A 19,104-nucleotide genomic window follows, 5' to 3' on the forward strand; every position below is an offset into this window, starting at 1 on the left:
TGTATCTAGAGTATATAAAGAACTTATTCCTCAATAATAAAGAACTCAATTTTAAAATGGGCAAAGGATCTGAATAGACAGTTCTCCAAACAAGACATACAAATGTCCAATAAACACATGAAAAGATACTCAACATCTTAAGCCATCATGAAGTGCAGACCAACCAAAAGTCACAATAAGATACCACTTCACACCTACTAGAATGGCTATAATCAAAAAGTCAGATGATAACGAGTGTTGATGAGGATATAGAGAAACTGAAACTCTAACACACTGTTGGTTGGACTATAAAATGGAGCAGCAGCTTTGGCAGTTCCTGGAAAAAAAGTAAAACTACTTGGCAGTTCCTAAAAAAGTTAAACATAGAGTTACTCTACGACCCAGCAATTTCACTCCTAGGTATATACCCCAAAGAATTGAAAACACAAGGCCACACAAAAACTTATACACGGATTTTTTTAGCAGTATTATTCGTAACAGCCAAAAAGTGGAACAACCTTGAATCCATTAACTGATGTATGGACGGGTAAATAAAATGTGGCACACCCATACAATGAATTCTTAGAACATGTGATTCTAGACTTAGAAAAAATTCCAACTACTGCAGTATCATCAATCACATCTATTAGTTTCATCAGAGCTCAGTACCCGAAACCTAATGACACAAATTTAATTAACACAGTACTTATTGTATTTTCAGAGACTGTTTATATAAAGTTTACAGTACGAAGGTAGTTTCAAAAACAGAAAAAACAAACATTATTTTAAATCTCAATAGAAAGTATCTTTCTATCACCAAAGGGAGATTTGAAAACCAATGATTCTAAACAATGACTGCTACCTGGGTGAAAAGTAGGGATTCCTCTGAAAAAATATACCTGAAATTTTATATACCATGTCTGAAATGGGAAGGAATGAAACATTAAATCATCACTGTTTTCACTTTAAACAGACAGGCTATGAGACAGGCAGTTATTCAACTAAGGTTAAGTGAGAAAATTTTTTTAAAGGAATTCTGGCACTGATTGACCTATGGACAACGGCTGTCATTCTTCTATTCTCCCTCCTTTGTTAAACTGTTCCTCTTTAACAGTTGCTTCACCAGTAAAGATCCTTTGGGAAGTCTACATTTTGGAGTAGCAGGATTTCTTAAATCAGCTAGTGCAGCACAGTTTAAAAAAAAAACAAAACCACAGGTTCTGAGGTCTGGTTTGGCTTAACAGCTGAGAGGCTCTAAGCCTCAAGCACATTATTATGCTAAATCTGTTTCCTCTTCTATATGTTATAAAGTAGTTCTTTTATCTTTATACCTTTCCCTTCCTCCAGATTCTCAAACTGGTTACAGCATAGTTATTTCTTCTACATTAAGTGTCTTCATTATTAAAATTATGTAAATACTGTGATTACTGCTAGAGCAAGTAGTATACTGTGATTATTTCAATAGTTCAAAATACCTGATTTGAAATTTCTTAACAGTACGTATTTGACACAAGGCATAAGTTAGAAAGGGAGGGAAAAAGGAGTCATTTGTGTGTCACTAACTAAAACATTTGAATGCTGCTGTAATGTCTCTAATTTTTCTCCCTGGTCTCCCCCTCTGTTATATATTATCACAAACTAATAACCAAATCGCAATTAAGGCCTCATCCTTTAATAACAGCTACTTTTAATAATAAGAGAGAGTTAAGTTGGTCAGACCATCTTGAAAAAAAGTTTTCCTACATTAACAGCAACCAAAACTATAAGACACCTAGGAATAAACCAAACAAGAAATATCCTAAAGGTTCAACTGAAGAAAATAAAGTTTTACTGATAATTAGCCAAATAAAGAAGCATGTCATGTTACTGATTTGTTCATCACTACATTTCAGCACCTAGAACAACAGCTGGCACTTAACTGCTTAAACAGACAATATATTTCTTGAAGGGAATGATTCAATACCATAAAGATGTAAGTGTACCAAATAATCTAAAAACTTAATGGGACTCCCAATTAAAATCAGTCCCAACAGACTTTTAATAGACCTTGATAAACTCACCTATTACATAAAAAAATTTAAAAATCATAAGTGGGTAAAATATCAAGAGCATGAACATACCCACAAATGTCTTAAGTTGTCCTCTGAGTGCTTCTCAAACATTCTAAGCACCTGTTGGACAAACATGAATGGAAGTCAAAAGGCTTGGGAAATGTCTCACAAATGCCTAAATCTGGTTTAGGAATTCCTAAATAAACAGTTCTCAGAGTAGTTCCCCCCAACACAATTCAGAGGGTCTAAACTAATTCAAGGGGTCAAAACTATTTTCAACATAGTACTACGAGGCTATTAGCCTTTTTTTCATTCTCATTTCCTCATAACTGTACAGTGGTGTTTTCCAGAGGCCACACGATGTGTGATATTGCTACAGGTTGAATCACAAGCAGACAAGAATCAAGCTATCTTCTACTAAGCCAGATAGTAAACGTTTACAAAATGTTTACCATCACTCTCTTCATAAATTTTTGAAAATGATTATTTAACAGTGTTATTTATGTTAATGTGATGTTATTTTTACTTTTAAATCAATATATTTAAAGAACTTTTCAGTTTTAATTTGTAATATGGTAAGTACTGATTGACCTAACCCACATAAACAAAAGCCTTTTGGGTTCCTTACTAATTTAGGAGAGTAAGGGGGTCCTAGGACCAAAAAGTTTGAGAACTGCTTTTCTAACCTAAGCAGACACTCAGTTCCTCAGTTAAACAATGCTTTGCCCAACGTATAGATCAACTGCCAGATTGGAATAAACTTAGAAGGCTAAGTAAAGCACAACTAGTGGGCAAGTAACATCAAAAGTAGCTACATTGGGATCCCCTGGTGGCGCAGTGGTTGAGAGTCCGCCTGCCGATGCAGGGGACACGTGTTCGTGCCCCAGTCCGGGAAGATCCCACATGCCGCGGAGCGGCTGGGCCCGTGAGCCATGGCCGCTGAGCCTGCGCGTCCGCAGCAGGAGAGGCCACAACAGTGAGAAGCCCGCATACCGCAAAAAAAAAAAAAAAGTAGCTACATCAGCTCCCCAGAGATCACCAGTAGAGAAGGCAGAAGAGGTTTCTATAAGCTAACAAGCTAACAAGTTTATCATCTGCTTTCTTATTCATTTATGGCAAACTACGACTTCTTCCCATCCTTCCACATATTGATTACCTAAAGTATCAATCTAGGAACAAGGTAAACCAAGAGAACTCTCAGATTATACATCTTTTTTTCTTTTTTGATCTAATGTATGCAGATAGTTTATTATTAATTCAAATATATTCAAATGAGAAATAAATTCCTTTGTTGAACTAGACTATTTGAACTGTTTGCCACTTGGACTACTTCCTCTCTGGGATGCTTTAGAGTACCTGCTATGCTCACAGCTCCTCTGGACAGGTTCCTTAAGCAGATCACCATGCTTTCTATCCCAGAAGAGGGACCCGATACCCTGATCATACCTGGCTAGGATGAATATCTGACACCAGGACAAAAATCTAAAACGTAGGCAGCTGTCTCAGAGATAGCCAGAACTCCCCCAAAAGGAGGAATTTTGCCAAGAATAATAGGAGCATTATGTGTAGTTAAAAACAAAGAGCTACTGTACTAACTCACCACCAGCATAGAGAATCATAGCTGAAGATACCTGTACTCAATCCTGAAAGACCTCCTAATTCCTGAATGACATCCCCACCTTCATGTCTGACTGTGAGATAGGTGAAATAATGATCTTCCTTCCCTCTATATCCTTTGTGAGGGGGTATAGATGTATTAATCCCATTTATTAAGGTAATATACCACATTCCTTACAACCTGAAAAATATAACTACCACACTTGGGGGATTAAAAAAAAGGATCAGAATGAAGAATTGGAGGCTAATTGTGAAAAACTGGATAATCAGGATCATTTTTTCTCTGCACACATCAATAAGAGAACATTCATCGTGTTATATAAATGGAAATGGTAAGACATTGCTACAACACACAAGATTCCATAAGATATGGTCCCATTATGTAAGCTGATTACTGGGAAGGTTATAGGAAGAAATGAAAATATTGGCCTTATATTTTGTCTATATGATCTGTGAATATTGAACCCTACCCCAGTCAACTGAAAAAGGCAGGAAAACTGAACACCTATCAAAATCTCATTCTCAGAATTTCACAAGCTGAAACAAGATTCTAGAACTCAATGTTTAAACAAAGATCAGTCACTGATAAAACATATGTAATCCAAATAAAATTACTCAGATTAGATAGTAAAATCTAAATTTAAATAAACGCTGAGTGGCTAAAAATTTTAAATAACAATATAAGGATTAAAACACTCAAGTATTTTATGTTTTTTCCAAGAACTGAAAAGTGGCTCAAGGCCTTAACTTGATAGCTAATAAGCAGGTGCTCATTTCTCACCCAGTTCTTCCTGAGCAGAAACATGTCTGGCTTAGGACAGCTCAGAAGGGAAGGAGAGGTGGGAGGAGTCCACGAAGCATTAAAAAACAAACAAAAAAATTTGATATTGGCTTATGAGAAAGTGTGTTTTTCCATTACACTGCCACCATTTTTCCTTCAATACGAGACAAAAAGTAAACACTGCAGATTTAGTCGGAAAGGAAAAAAACCCAGTAGCATTCCTTCTATACTAACAAACCAATCATTTAACAGGCTCTAGTGTTTGCAATTTAAACTTTATGTCATCCAGGAAAACCTTTATGAATTAGGAAAAGACTTTCACTTTTCTATAAAAATACACACACAAAAATAAATCTCTCCTCTGAATAGCTTTTGTCCAATGTGAAAGAGCTTGAAAAACTGTAGCTAAAATAACATATACATAAATATTTTTTAATCTAAAGAACAAACTTCTGTAATTCTGATCCAAACAAACCAATTGTAAAACACAAAATGAAAAAAAAACCCACAAAACATAATTTTAATTAGAATCAGTGAAAGCAGAAAACTGACTAGACAATTGATAATATTTAAGAAATCACTGCTAGTATTCCTTAGGCTTAATGATGACATTGTGATTGTGTCTTATGTTGTGTTCCTGTGGTTGTTTTTTTCCCTCAAGTATTTATCTTTCAGATACACCTGAAAAATTTACACATGAAAGGATTTTGAGAGTTCTTTACCATATCCAGCAGAGATGAAACAGGGCCAGTCATGTGACAACAATGGTCGAAGCTGGGTAACTGGTACAGGAAGCTTTATTACACTCATCTCTATTTCTTGTATAAGGTCGAAGAAAAAAAGTATCCTAGGCACCAAAACATCCTGTCAAAAGCACAGAAATTTCTCTCCCACTAAATCACCCCAGAATTCTGCTTCTTTCTTCTTATTTATCTGCTTTGATTAACAATAAGTTCTATTCTTGAAACCAATTAACTTCCTCCAATAGACCTGTAACTGAAATACAAGACTCACCTTGGTGTCTTTTTAACGCCATTCATCAGATAGGTGAAGGCCAGTGAGGACACAACCCAGGATTCCAACTCACAACTGGTAATCTGATTTTAACTTCAAGACCACATATCCGTTTTGAGTCAAAATGAACTATCACAGGTTGTTTTTGTCTTTTGAATTTCTCTTACTATCCCCAGTATTTGAACTAAATTTGGTGAGTAGTACAGAAGGGTGAAAAGTAACAAATGTTCACTCCCAAGAAGTAAAACCCTTTCAATGAAAAGGGGTAAAGAACTCAACCGAATATGACACCCAGAAATGTTCCAATAATCTCGGGGTACGCAACTCTACATACACCCTTACGCTCCCTCGCCTCAGAAGTCTTTTAAATGGTTTAGAAAAGACCGACCCTGGTTGGTTTGTTTCATCTCCTCCTCCTTTCTTAGGGGAGGTGCTAGAGAGCAAAGAAATGACCAAAAGGCCGGAAGAAGGAACGCGAAAAGCATGGAGTCTGGACAATCAGCCCTTAAGTAATTGAAAGCTGTACCCAAATTAAATGAAGTTAAAGGGAGCTTGCTGCTACGCTCCTCCCGGTAACTCCAAGGCACCTGAGCGGCTCAGAGAGTGGGAACACCTGGCTGGAGACAGAGCGGATCCCAACTCCCTCTCTCGCCAAGAATTCATAGATACAAAGACATAAAAAGAACTCTTCCTGACCCCCAGCAAGAGTAGCGCCACGAAAACAACTCCCAACCTCCGAGCCACGCTGGCTGAGCCGGCCCCGCGGGGCCGCGAGCCCTACCCCGCGGGGCCTCGAACCCCAAACGACTGCCCCGCTCCTCAGGCCGGACACCCCTTCTCCCGGGCCGGGCGAGGGGCAGCAAAGGGACGGAGTCTCGGCTGGGAACCCGCCCGCCGCTGAGGCCCTCCGCGCCCGCCCGGTACTGGGGTCTCGGGCCCGCGCCACCCACTGTGGGCCCCGGACGGTGCCCCGCGGGGCCGCTCTCGAGCCTAGACCCCGGTCCGCCGCGCGCCCACGGGACCCGCGCGCCCCCCTCAGCCGCGCCGGCCGCCGCCGTTGAAACCCCGACACCGGCTACCTGTCTTCGCTCTTGTTTTTCTGCTTCTTTCCCATCGTGTGTCAGCGGCGCTCGTAGCCCCAGCCCCTCTATTCGGTCTCTCACAGACCCAGTGTTCCCCGGCCGACTTCGGTCTCCGCTCGGCTCCGTCCCCCACCGCGGTGCCGCCTCTCGCACCCGGCTCTCCACAGACCCGCGCACTGGGACAGGGCACATATGGTGTGAGCTCCGAGTGCGCAAGCGCATCGCCCCACCGCCTCGGCGTGTGGACGCAGGGCGCGGCTCATTGAGAGCTGCGCCTCGGGTAGAGCGTCTCCAGTTGACCCGCCCGCCAAGCAGGAGCCCGAGCGCCCCCTTTCCGCAAGCGTCAGCCGTGCACCGACGCCCGTGCGGTTTCCAGATTCTAGAACCCGGAGGTGGACAATGAGGCTGAAAATTCCACCGTCAGCCTTCTCCCTGTGGGGAACGCAGACTTGGGGAATCGGATCTCAGTTCAGGAGTGGACTTTCGGTTTCCCTTCCACCTTTAACCTCGGTCCCTTTGTACTCTCAGATGCGTGAAGTTCAGTAAAGAACCACAATGAACCCCTGGTGAGCTGTCCAGGTGTTCCCAAGGGAGATAGAGAAATCCAGCACAACATGAGTCCATGACTTACCAAAAAAATAAATAAATAAACCAAACAAACCAGAAATCATAAAACAAGGACACACCCATTAATTCTGAAAAATAGATCATAACCTTTACATTCAAAGCGAGAGCAAGTTCTAAATTTGTGTGTCAGGGAAGTCGCGAGGGAACCTATTAGGGTTGTGAAAGTGTTCTATATCCGGATCTGGACGATGACACTACGAGTGTTAACTATGTAAAAACTATGGCGTATAAGTTATATTTCAACTTTTTTTTTAAAAGGGGAAACGTTCAATAAACAGAATGGAAACGAAATTGGAGTGTCACTCCTGAGGAAGACAGTAGCTATTTCATTTCTGATGTAACGTTATGTCAGAGCCTAAGAACGTCAACTCCAGGCTGGGCACTAAGAAACTACAAACTCCAGCATACATCGCTTCCTTGCTCTCTGGGCTGTTTACACGGAGGGAGGGAGAGGTTGGGCCACCTCGGTTCCGGGCGGTGGGGCGGGGAAGGGTGGGGGGAGCGCACGCGCAGAAGCGCTCACCGCACGCACGTCCCCTCCCTTCCCCCCCTCCACTTCCTGGGGCGTCGCAGATTGTATCGCGTGAGAGCCGCGGCCAATGAGGAGGCAGAAGTGACGGCCGCTCCCCAGTCCCCCGAAGCTGCTACGAGGCTGAAGCCGGAGTGGATTGCTCTTCTGGAGAAGCTGGTTCCTCACTTCTCAGGTATCACCGAGAGCTCAGGTGAGGCAGAGAGTGGTGTGAAAAAGCCGGCCATGCATCTCGGTGCTAATGGACTGCTCAGCCTCCTGCCTGGGCGGGGGAGGGGCGCGGCTCGGGCGAGGGTGTCCGCGCCGCGGAGGAAGCTTTGGCGCATGCGCCCCGGGAGGCGTTGAAGCCGGGACCACCTCAACTCTGCCCTCATCTGTCTCCGGGGGCGCAGGGAGTGGCGAGGGTACTTTTGGGAAGCGGCTGGCGTGCAGTTAAGGGTGAGGCCCCTGGTTGTTTTGGCGGGTGCATGCCGGGGGATCAAGGAAATGGTTAGGTAATTTGAGGACAAGTCCCTGCTCACCATTCAGTTGAAATGAAAAAAAGAAGCTTGTTTGGGGAATGAAGTTCCCAGGATACCTGCACCATCTCCTTTCCCCCTTTCTGAATGCGGTGACCAGCACCACCTGCCCGCAGAGCAGCCCTTGTTAATCGTTTCTCCTCCCAGTTATCCAAGACTTGAATTCTGAGCTCAGCCTATAAACCTCTAGGGATAAGCAACCGCTACGCCCCCGGTAAAGAACAGGATGTGACATGCAAGTCAATGTTTAATGTCGAGTTTTTGCCTCGTCTGGCCCCAGTCCTGAGTCACAGCCTTACGTTTTTTTCGGGAGGTAGAGAGTGTGAAATTCATTTGCAACATTTGAAATACGGCTCCTTTAAAATTTTATAGCGTTTATGAGGAAGTTACATTGTTTTTTTTTCTAACCGGAAATACTTTTGAAACTTAACGATAATTTGAACAAAAGTTACGCACGTTCCTTCAACAGTTGACAAACATTTTTTGTGCATCTGCAGTGTTCTCAGCACTGCTAGCTCCAGGAATACAAGGTGAAATCGAGTATGTTTTTTAATTTATTTATTTTTGGCTGCGTTTGATCTTCGTTGCTGCATGCAGAGTTTCTCTAGTCTCGGCGAGCGGGGGCTACTCTTCGTTGCGGGGCATGGGCTTCTCACTGCGGTGGCTTCTTGTTGCGGAGCACGGGCTCTAGGCACGCAGGCTTCAGTAGTTGTAGCACGTGGGCTCCAGAGCGCAGGCTCAGTAGTTGTGGCGCACGGGCTTAGTTGCTTCGAGGCATGTGGGATCCTCCCGGACCAGGGATCCAATCCATGTCCCCTGCATTGGCAGGTGGATTCTTAACCACTGCGCCACCAGGGAAGTCCCCAGTATGCTTTTCAAAAGCTTCTTTTCATGTGTAGAAAAATGGAATCAGAAGCGAAGTTTGCAAGAAGACTATTTCTCTTCATTTCGACATTTATAGAGGGTCTGGTGGGCCAGGCTGCGTGTCTGAAGCTGGGTGAATAAGCTCACAAGTTTATTCAGATTTTTGAAAGTGCTTCAGTAGTGGTTGCAAATGTATCACATAACTAATTGAGATGCAACAGCCTCCTGCTTTGATAGGCAAATTATAAATTGAAATTCAGGGCTACCCATAAAACATTTGATTTTCTACCAGCAACAATAATACATTTCTTCTAAAATATGTAATTGAAATAGATAACAGGGACCTACTGTATAGCACAGGGAACTCTATTCAATATTCGTAGTAACTTAAATGGGAAAAGAATTTGAAAAAGGATACGTGTATATGTATAGATGAATAACTTTGCTGTACACCTGAAATTAACATTATAAATCACTATATGCCAATATAAAATAAATATGTAATTGAGAGAGATCTTCCTTTCTAATCTGAATTAGATTTTTTTAATATTCATTTATTTATTTATGGCTGTGTTAGGTCTTAGTAGTTGCGACATGCGGGATCTTTCGTTGTGGCATGCAGGCTCTTCACTGCAGCACAGGCTTCTCTCTAGTTGTGGTGCTCAGGCTCCAGAGCATGTGGGCTTTGTAGTGTGTGGCACACAGGCTGTCTAGTTGAGGCATGTAGGCTCAGTAGTTGCGACTCGAGGGCTTAGTTGCCCCACGGCATGTGGGATCTTAGTTCCTCCACCAGGGATCGAACCCACGTCCCCTGCATTGGGAGTTGGTTTCTTTACCACTGGACCACAAGGGAAGTCCCTAGATTCTATTTTTAAACTCTTATCTTACATAGAGGTTTGATGGAAAAATCAATATTCTTTTTAATATTTGTAGTGTTATATTGTTTGACCTCAAAGTTAAGAACACTGAGTGTCAGTGAATCAATACCAGTATCAATCTTTGTGGCCTCATAGACTTTATTAGGTAATGGGAGAACAGGAATGGAAACTAAAGCTTAGGGAACATCAGGCAGAGTTCTTTACATAAGTTGTAATGAGCTCTCTTCGGAGCTAAACGAAAATCATTTAGGCAGAGATGAAAAATATGTCTTTTGCTCAACTCTGCTCTATGTTGAAGCAAAGTTTGGCGTGTATATGTGTGTGTAAAACCTCACTGCAGTTAAACTTTATCTTGTTCACAGTCATTTCTGCTTTTCTTCCCTTTTCCTTTGGTAAAGAACACTGTCAGTATACAGCACTAGGTTTAATTTCGTCATTCCTTTCTGGTCTGGCGATGGTCTTAAAGATTTGTCTTTGCTTTAGGGTAGTAAAACACAAACTAAATCAAAAGCACCTAAACTTTGGTCTAAATCGTTTTTGAGGAGTGTAACTATAATCCATTGAAAATTAAATTTTAAAACATTTAAATAAAAATTCTTAACATGACGTGCTTGGTTGTCAGCAGAACACTTTGTGGACTACAAATTATATACTTGCTAGCATTTTTGAAACTAAGAGAAAACTGTCTTATTTATTTATTTTTTTTGTGGTACGCGGGCCTCTCACTGTTGTGGCCTCTCCCGTTGCGGAGCATAGGCTCCGGACGCGCAGGCTCAGCGGCCGTGGCTCACGGGCACAGCCGCTCCGCAGCACGTGGGATCCTCCCGGACCGGGGCACGAACCCGCGTCCCCTTCATCGGCAGGCGGACTCTCAACCACTGCGCCACCAGGGAAGCCCCTGTCTTATTTTTTTTCTCTAACTTTGTAAACCTTCTCCCCAGCATCAAGGCTGAACTGTACCATTTAGAAGAATGGAAGCGAATGCATCTGTTGAAATGTTTTCAAAAGTCCTAGAGAATCAGTTGCTTCAGACAACCAAGCAAGTGGAAGAACATTTGGATTCGGAAATTCAGAAACTGGATCAGATGGATGAGGATGAGTTGGAACACCTCAAAGAAAAGAGACTCAAGGCACTGAGGAGAGCTCAGCAGCAGAAACAAGTAACCTCTCTGCCCTGCTTTCTGAAATTGCTCTAACAGTATGCTTCTAACAACTTACATATACCCGTGCTGCAGTAGTCACTTGTAGTTCTTAGGGTGGTTTGACCTCAAAGTACCTAATGCCATTAAAAATTTGCCCAGAAAAAAGATTTGTTTTAAAGACACATTCAGAATTAGCCTGACCAGTGTATTAATCCACAGTCAAGTACAGGAGACACGCGCCCAGGATAATCTTCTGAGTTCAGATTTGTGTGGTTGAGGAGAGAGTGGATGAGGAAGAACCCTGGGAGGAATAGGGGTCAGTGGGTTCCCTTTCAGGTGGAGTTATGAGAAAGCCTGTCATAACTTAGCTGTGCTCAAAGCAAATGCGTCATTAAGGAGTGTATTTGACAGTTTATAAACTCTTTATGGAAGCTTTACCAAAGAAAGAAGGAGAAAAATATCAGGGCCTCCGGTAGGTCTCAGCTCAGTGTAAGCCAACATGAAATGTATAGATACCAAAACTGGTGACGCAGTCTCGGCCTTGTTAGTGTAAGTCCAGGGATGGCACTCCTGCCCCTTTCTAGTTGGACCACTTCTGGAAGACTGTTCAGAGGAGGACAGCCAGAAGATGAAAAAGTCTAGAAGTCATTTCATAGGAGAAAGTCAAAAGCAAATGGAAATGCTCAATGTGAAGCAGGGAGGACATAGGCGATGTAGGATATTTGAAGGGCTGACATGAAGGAGATTAGAATTTCTCTTTCTCATCTGAGGTCCAAGCTGGGCTCCATAGCCCACTGTTCTGGATATACTGTGATTCAGTGTGAGAAGACTTTTCTAAGAACAGAGAGTACATATACAAATGCTTTTTAAGCACACCTGCCAGACACTGTTGTAGTTATTGTCACGTTGTCCATTCACAGTAACTCAATGAGATAGTTGCTTTATGATCTCCACATTACAAATGAGGAAAGTGAGACTCAGAAAGGGCAGTGATTCAAGCCCATGCCTTCTGCCTGCAAGTCCAGTCCTCCCTTTTATTAAAACCAGCTCCTGAGAAAGGAAACAAGCTTCCAGTTGAGGGGACCAGCTTCCTGCCACAGGAAAGGTTCAAGAAGCTGAAATGTCTATCCGACATGGATGATAAGGGTTGATTTGTTGATTTGGGGAGTTGGATTAGGTGACTTGCGGGATCTTTGTTTCTGGACACCACGTGAAGACAAACACCTTTTTCTTCCCAGGACACTACCCATTGGTGGCCAGTACAGAAGAGCTTTGCTGTCTCTGAGTTAGTCATCAAAAGCAAACAGGGCTCCCGAGCTTCAGAGCTGCAGTACCCGCCCCCTCCCCAAAGACGGATTGGCTTTATCTCACAAGCATTATTTTTTAAAGCTATGTAGTAACTTAGATCAGATGCTTCTGACTTTAATAGTTTCAGTGCAAAGAAATTAAGTAGATGGTTACATTCTAAGTCTCTTTGTAGTCTAAATTTTTACTTTCGAAGTTCTAAGAAAACGTGTTTTAAGTTACCAAGACAGATAATCATCTTAAATATGAGCCATGCTGTGGAGATAGTCACGGCCCACAGACTGTATTTGCATTGACACTAGCAACATAGGAAAGTACATCACCAAAAGGAATTCGTTTCTCTCTAAGATAAAGTCAGCTTGATTACAAAATACTATAGTGATTTGGACATAAAATATAAAGTGATATTGAAAGAGATATTTCAAATGTGTGATATTTTCCCTTTTCTCCAAATCAGGAATGGCTTTCAAAAGGACATGGGGAATACAGAGAAATCCCTAGTGAGAGAGACTTTTTTCAAGAAGTCAAGGAGAGTAAAAAAGTGGTTTGCCATTTCTACAGAGACTCCACATTGAGGTAATTTGTTTCCCTCAGTGACTGTTCTTGAACATGATGAGATTGTTGAATAGAGATACACTGACTTAATAGAGAAATTAAGAAAAATATAAAAGGAAGTAATTCCTAAGTTGTCTCTTTGTACTAGAATTATATTAAAGTTAAGCAATCATTAAAGATTAACTTAAAAACCAGTGTCATACAAAAGTACAAACTATAGAAGATCAGTATTTCCATAGAAATGGCTATTTCCTGAACTATATTTTCACTAGCTAATTTTTAAAACATCTTAGAAATGAACACTTTAATTTTTTTATCAATGCCAAAAGAATTCTACTTTTGTCCCTACTATTATGATACAGCCACAGTGTTGGAAATGGGGCCAACACCTGAACACCAGCTTTGAATTCAGTCACTTCTCAACTTGCAATTCACCGGGAGACTGTGGCTTGACCAAGCCTTTCACCTGAAGCAGAGTTGCGGCACCAGGCATGGCTGGAAGGACAATAAAGTGATTTCTATTAGACGCACCCAGGTCTGCCAACCTCTCTTTGGAGGCAGATCCCTCAAAGTGAAAATAGCCCCAGAAGAGGTTACATCTTAAACCAGAGGACTCAAGCCTTTTTTTTTTTTAGCCCCCAAATTTGAATACTTGCCAACATTTAAGTGTTGGCAAAAAAACTTTTAAATGTTGGCAACCAATCAGATTTTAGAATTTTTTTTTAAGTATCAGATAACTTGATAACAGACCTAGAACTGTATGAAAGCAATTCACTGATGCCAAGTAGCTCCTGCCCCCCTTAGACACACACTCCAATGCAGAGTCTCTATTATTCCCTGGGATCCCAGCCCTGCCCTCTTCTCGCATTTCCAAAGCCTGCCTGGCCCTTGTCTTTACCTCATCACCCAACAACGTGGCTATTAGTTAATACCTTTCAGGGACTGATTGCCTGGGATTTATTGACTAAGAAAATAAAGATGAAAGAAAATAACTGAGATGATGAAATCTCCTATAAGGGAAAGTGGGAAAGGGATTAGGAAGGTAAATAGAAGATTGATATTATTTGTCCACTTATTTATTAGATGTCTCTGCCCACTAGATTGTTAGTTTTGTGAAGGCAGAGGGTTTGCCTTTGTGTCGTGTGGCCCACTGTGCTCTGGGTTCCTAGCCACAGAGCAGCACTGACTACACATAGTAGGTACTCAGTAAGTATACTTGATGGATTTATAAACAGTGCAGCACCAGCAGTACTTACCTTAAAACAGAACTGAAAAGTCAAGATTGAAATGAGGTGATAGAGATATAGATAGGTAGATATCAAAATTTCTAGCACATAGTACGCTAGATACTTCGTGTTGTATAAAATCCTGGAGCGTTCACAATCACCGTTGGAGGTAAGCACGTATAATTCCTGTGCTTCATGCGTGGACACTAAGACTTGGAGAGATTAAGTGACCTACCTAACGTCACTCAGCTCCTAAATAATAAAAGAGGATTTGAACCCAGGTTTTAAGCCTAATGCTGTTTTAACTACACCATAACTACTACTTCTGGATTTTTAAAAAATGGATTAATTGACAAGTGGGACACAGACCTATTTAAAATAGATTCCGTATTACTCCAATAAAACAATGGAGCTGATTTTTATACAAATCTTCAAGAACGTATTTCTCAAAATGATTTGTCACTTGTTTGGAACTTCATTCAAAAACAGCTTATTCCCCTACCATTTTTCACTAACATCCCATTGCTGCAGTACGTGGGTGACATATAAAAAGAATCACTCAGGTGATGATGCATCAAGGGTATAAGAAACTCCGTGGACCCAAACCTAACTCAGGAAAAACTATACCAAGAAGTACCCAAAAAGCCTACCAGTAAAACCAGCTATGAAGCGTTCGGTGTCTTAGTCATCGAAAGCAGTAGTTCTCAAACTTTGCTGGGCATGAGAATCACTTGCATGTTTCTCAGCTCAACTCCTAGAGAATTTTGATTCATTTGCATATTTTAAAAGTTGACTGTAATAATCACCTCTGGGTAAGAACTACTGCTCAAAAGATTACTACAGTAGTCTTTCAGAAACACTAGAGGGTTGGCCGGTTTAAAATATAATTTAAAGAAAAGATCGCTTTCCACTCTTCAGGTGGCTTAATAAAGGTTACTGCTGGTATTTTTCATACCATAATGACCATATTTGTAGCCCTTAACCTTGATACGCTGCTCACTAACAGAGCTGCACAGTTGGAAGGGTTCCTTCTCAGTGACACCATTCAGTCTTTCTTAGTGACTTCCGAATGTGGCCCCACATGTTCCCTTCTAATTCTGAGAACTGTCTTCCCAGTTCTGTCAAGTTCAGATGTGTCACCTGTGAGATGCCAGGAAACATGCATAAGGGAAATGACAGTTTTTTTATTCTTAACCATGAACATGACAGCTTTGTGAACCACTTAAGGCATAAGTTGAATACTTCGTTTTTTATAAGTATCATTAAGGGAGATCTGACTTTCTAGAATATGATATCATGAGAGGTAGAAAAAGAGATACCTAACCTGTGAAATGGAAATGAGGTTATCTGATCGAAGCATAGGTTGGCTGCCAGATTATGAGATTCAGAAAAACTAAAAGCTTAGATGTGCCTTAATATTTATTTTGAAAAAGAAATCTGTTGTTTTTAGCTTTTGATTTTCTATGTGTTGTCACTTATAGGTGTAAAATACTAGACAGACATTTGGTGATACTGTCCAAGAAACATCTTGAGACCAAATTTTTGAAGCTGAATGTGGAAAAAGCACCTTTCCTTTGCGAGAGACTGCATATCAAAGTCATTCCCACGCTAGCACTGGTGAAAGATGGGAAAACACAAGATTTTGTTGTTGGATTTTCTGACCTAGGAAATACAGATGACTTCACCACAGAAACTTTAGAATGGAGGCTGGGTTGTTCTGATATTCTCAATTACAGGTAACTTTTAGTAAACTATCAATTTGTATTAATTCACATACCCAGTTGATTTTTTAGAGAATTTTTTTATGTTAACATTTATTTTATGGAACTAAGATCTTTAAGCTGAGATGTAGAAAAATTTTCACAAAGGAAAAGCATATTTCTTAAAGTGTACATTAGCACGATCTTACAGCAAAATCAGAGTTATAAATAAAATTGATCTTGGATCTTGGAGTCCATCTAACTATAAAAGTTTTCAAACTAACAGAGCCTATGGAATCTAATTCTCTGTTAATCTGGAAACCCAAATGACACTCCAGAAGAATTGACTCCTTCCTGATTTAAACGAGTTTAATCAAATTGATAATGACTTACATGAAAAATCTAATGTTTGAAAGTAGATATTCCTGTATCACTTGTAGAATCTGATAAAACGTATAAAATCTCATCTCTATGCTTAGCTTAAATTACTTACTCTGGGAAACAGTCTCAGAAAACCATCTGTTGATAAAATCCAACTTCCATTTTCCGCTTATCTCTTTGTCCACTTCTCTAGACAAGTAATTTATCTAATTCCACAAATCAGAGCATATCATCTTATCTTTTGGGCCTGTTTTTGATTTGCAAAAATAACAGGTGAAATTTTCCAGTTATTCCAGTCAGAGTGCCTTTTGATAAGTAGAAACCTCTCTCATCTTTTTACTTCCCTTCCTCCTTTATCTCTGAATCTCTCCTCCACATGCATAAATCATTCCTACATTGTAGTGATTGATTTTGGAGTTATAGGTTTCATTTTCTTAATATTAAGTAAAATGTTAATGTTAAATAAAATTATTTTGAAGTGATTTCAAACTTTAAATAAGTTGGAAACTAGTACAAAGAAATCTTGAATTCTTGTATATCATTGACCTGTGTCCCTCAATTTTCAACATTTTATCTTTGCTTTATCGTTCTCTTTCTAGATATATGTAAACTTTTTTTCAGAACCATTTGATTGGACGTTGTAGATATATTGTCTCTTTACTCCTAAATGTTTCTGTGTGCATTTCCTAAGAACAGGAACATTCTTATATAACCACAGTACAATTTATTAAAACACAAAATACAGTTTACAGAGCTTATTCAAATTCCACCATTGTCCCAATAATGTCCTCCATACTGGAAAAATGGGTTCTGTGTACTTACTATGTATTTTTAGTTTCCATTAACCTGTAGCAACTTGTTCCCCTCCTTTGTTTTTCAATACTTTAACATTTTTGAAGAGTACAAGCTAGTTATTCTATAGAGCATTTCCCAGTTTGTTTCAAAGTTAGATTCAGATTCTGCGTGTTTTCCACAGGTGTATTATGGAAATGATGTTGTATTCTTTCTTCTCAGTGTACCATATCAGGAGATATATGATGGTTTGTCTCATTGCTGGTGGTGATGACTGTGCACTGGTTAACCAGTTGTCCACCAAGCCAACTGGTGATTTAAGGAAGAACTTCTCCAGACCCCACATTAACTTACTTCTTCATTTATCTGTATTAGAATGGGCTGTGGATTCTTTTATTCAGTGGGTTATAGTCTGTTGCTGTTATTATTTACTTTGAAGCTCAGATTGCCTCAAATTTGGCCAGTGAGAGCCTTTCATACTGGCTTCTGTGTCCTTTTGACACATCCCCATAATTCTTTGAGCACTTTCTTTCTGGTGCACGTAAGGTCTTTTAGGGGGCCTTGTGTTATACTCTCCATAGGAACTGGCTTTTTCTCCGAGACGCCATGGTTCCTTTCAGTGGTGGATGATATTTCAGAACCAAGATCTAGCTGCTAGGAATATTTCCAGATATTTTCGAAATATTTTTCAGGCGTCATGAAAAGAGTTCCATACTAATTCTGGGTTAATGATAATGAATTCCATGAGTTTTGTTGATGTCTATAGAGATCTAAGCATTAAAAGATGTTAAATAGAATCAAACCAGTCACAACAGGCTATCAAAAATAGAGCATGGTTTTCCTGTGTCATTCTCAGGAAAGAATCTAATACAGATTCAGCATACCCAAAACAGATAAAAATAACTGATTTCCTTCTATGCTTTTTCAGTCAGAAATTTTGTTGGTGCACCCCGTGAAATGTTAATCAGTAATTAATGATAAGAAAATAAAACGCTGATCTAAAGCATTTAGTAGTACATAGTAAGGTTTAAAACTGTTAACTATCAGTGTAAATAATATACCTCTTCCTTGACACCAACATTTTAAAGAAAATTTTACTCTATTCCTTGTGTTACAGTGAGGATAGATTTTTGTGCAGTTTAGTATACCAGCTGTACTAAATCATACAGAATAAGTGTTTTTCAAATTTGCTTTCTTTTTAGTGGAAATTTAACGGAGCCACCATTTCAGAGCCAAAAGAAATTTGGAACAAACTTCACAAAACTGGAAAAGAAAATTATTCGAGGCAAGAAATATGATTCTGACTCTGATGATGATTAATTCTTTGTAAATCGTCTCCTGACTTCAGAATTAGATGTGTTTTCTAAATTCTGTTGATTTCAGTACATTCGTCTCCTAATGGTCACATTCTAGAGTTTTATGCAGTTGCATCACATTGAAAAACATCTGTGATATTTTCTGTGTGGAGCTCGTGTTTAAGTTGAGGAAAACTTCTGAGTTCTAAAATTATCTGAGTCGGGTCTGGATTCTCTATTTTTGAGATTGGTTTTATCACAATATGATTCTTACATTTTTATACCATTCACAATTGTGTTTTTAATCTACTGGATTGGAAATAGAAATTCAGCACACTATTCCAGGACTAATTCTTACCTAGCATTATTTACTTTATAAAGAGGTCAAGTAACATTTACTGGTGTAACAGACTGCACTTGTAAATGATTAGAAACACTCTTTACTTCTGGAATATAAGTAACTTAAAGAACTGTATTTATTCTGTATGCCGCATGGTGTTGTTGAGTCAACTGATGGCAACAGAAAGCTTTTTCAGGTTGTGAACATACTGCCTTATTTAAAGGGTCTTGATTGCTTATATTTTAAGACATGTATTAAACAAATCAAGAAGCACTTTCAAAATAGCAACATGAGGAGACGTACAGACCCCTCAGTGAAACAATCATAACTGGTAAATATTTTTTTAGAAATTAAAGTCTCTGGAAATTGTCATAAGAGCACACAGCAAACAGAAACATTTATCCAAGAAAATACTCAATCCTGGTAAG

The 19,104-nt window shown here is 40.1% G+C and overlaps 2 protein-coding genes across 9 annotated transcripts in view; one reads left to right on the forward strand and one right to left on the reverse strand.

The window, feature by feature from the left end:
• Window positions 1–6,762, reverse strand: part of EIF5B (eukaryotic translation initiation factor 5B) — a 67,826-nt gene extending 61,064 nt beyond the window's left edge. For 3 of the 5 annotated variants that reach the window (XM_060169244.1, XM_060169246.1, XM_060169243.1), the window contains exons 1-2: window positions 6,522–6,762; window positions 2,100–2,150 (exon numbers count right to left, since the gene is read on the reverse strand). In XM_060169244.1, the coding sequence (XP_060025227.1) occupies window positions 2,100–2,150; window positions 6,522–6,746 (276 nt within the window). In that variant the 5' untranslated portion in view covers window positions 6,747–6,762. The remainder of the gene's footprint in view (window positions 1–2,099; window positions 2,151–6,521) is intronic. The other 2 variants (XM_060169245.1, XM_060169247.1) reach the window with 2 other exon arrangements.
• A 973-nt stretch (window positions 6,763–7,735) lies between these two features.
• On the forward strand, window positions 7,736–18,409 carry TXNDC9 (thioredoxin domain containing 9). 4 transcript variants are annotated; one of them, XM_060169255.1, is made up of 5 exons: window positions 7,736–7,873; window positions 10,882–11,100; window positions 12,845–12,963; window positions 15,650–15,904; window positions 18,244–18,409. In XM_060169255.1, exons 2-5 carry the CDS (start codon window positions 10,912–10,914, stop codon window positions 18,359–18,361), a joined length of 681 nt encoding a protein of 226 aa, XP_060025238.1. In that variant the 5' UTR covers window positions 7,736–7,873; window positions 10,882–10,911; the 3' UTR covers window positions 18,362–18,409. The 4 variants fall into 4 exon arrangements, with proteins under 4 accessions (XP_060025238.1, XP_060025239.1, XP_060025237.1 ...); XM_060169256.1 differs by having other exon boundaries at window positions 7,760–7,855; XM_060169254.1 differs by lacking the exon at window positions 7,736–7,873 and adding an exon at window positions 8,021–8,118.
• The last annotated feature ends 695 nt before the right edge of the window (window positions 18,410–19,104 follow it).

This window comes from Lagenorhynchus albirostris, chromosome 13 (assembly GCF_949774975.1).
Source record: "Lagenorhynchus albirostris chromosome 13, mLagAlb1.1, whole genome shotgun sequence".
Lineage (NCBI taxonomy): Eukaryota > Metazoa > Chordata > Mammalia > Artiodactyla > Delphinidae > Lagenorhynchus > Lagenorhynchus albirostris.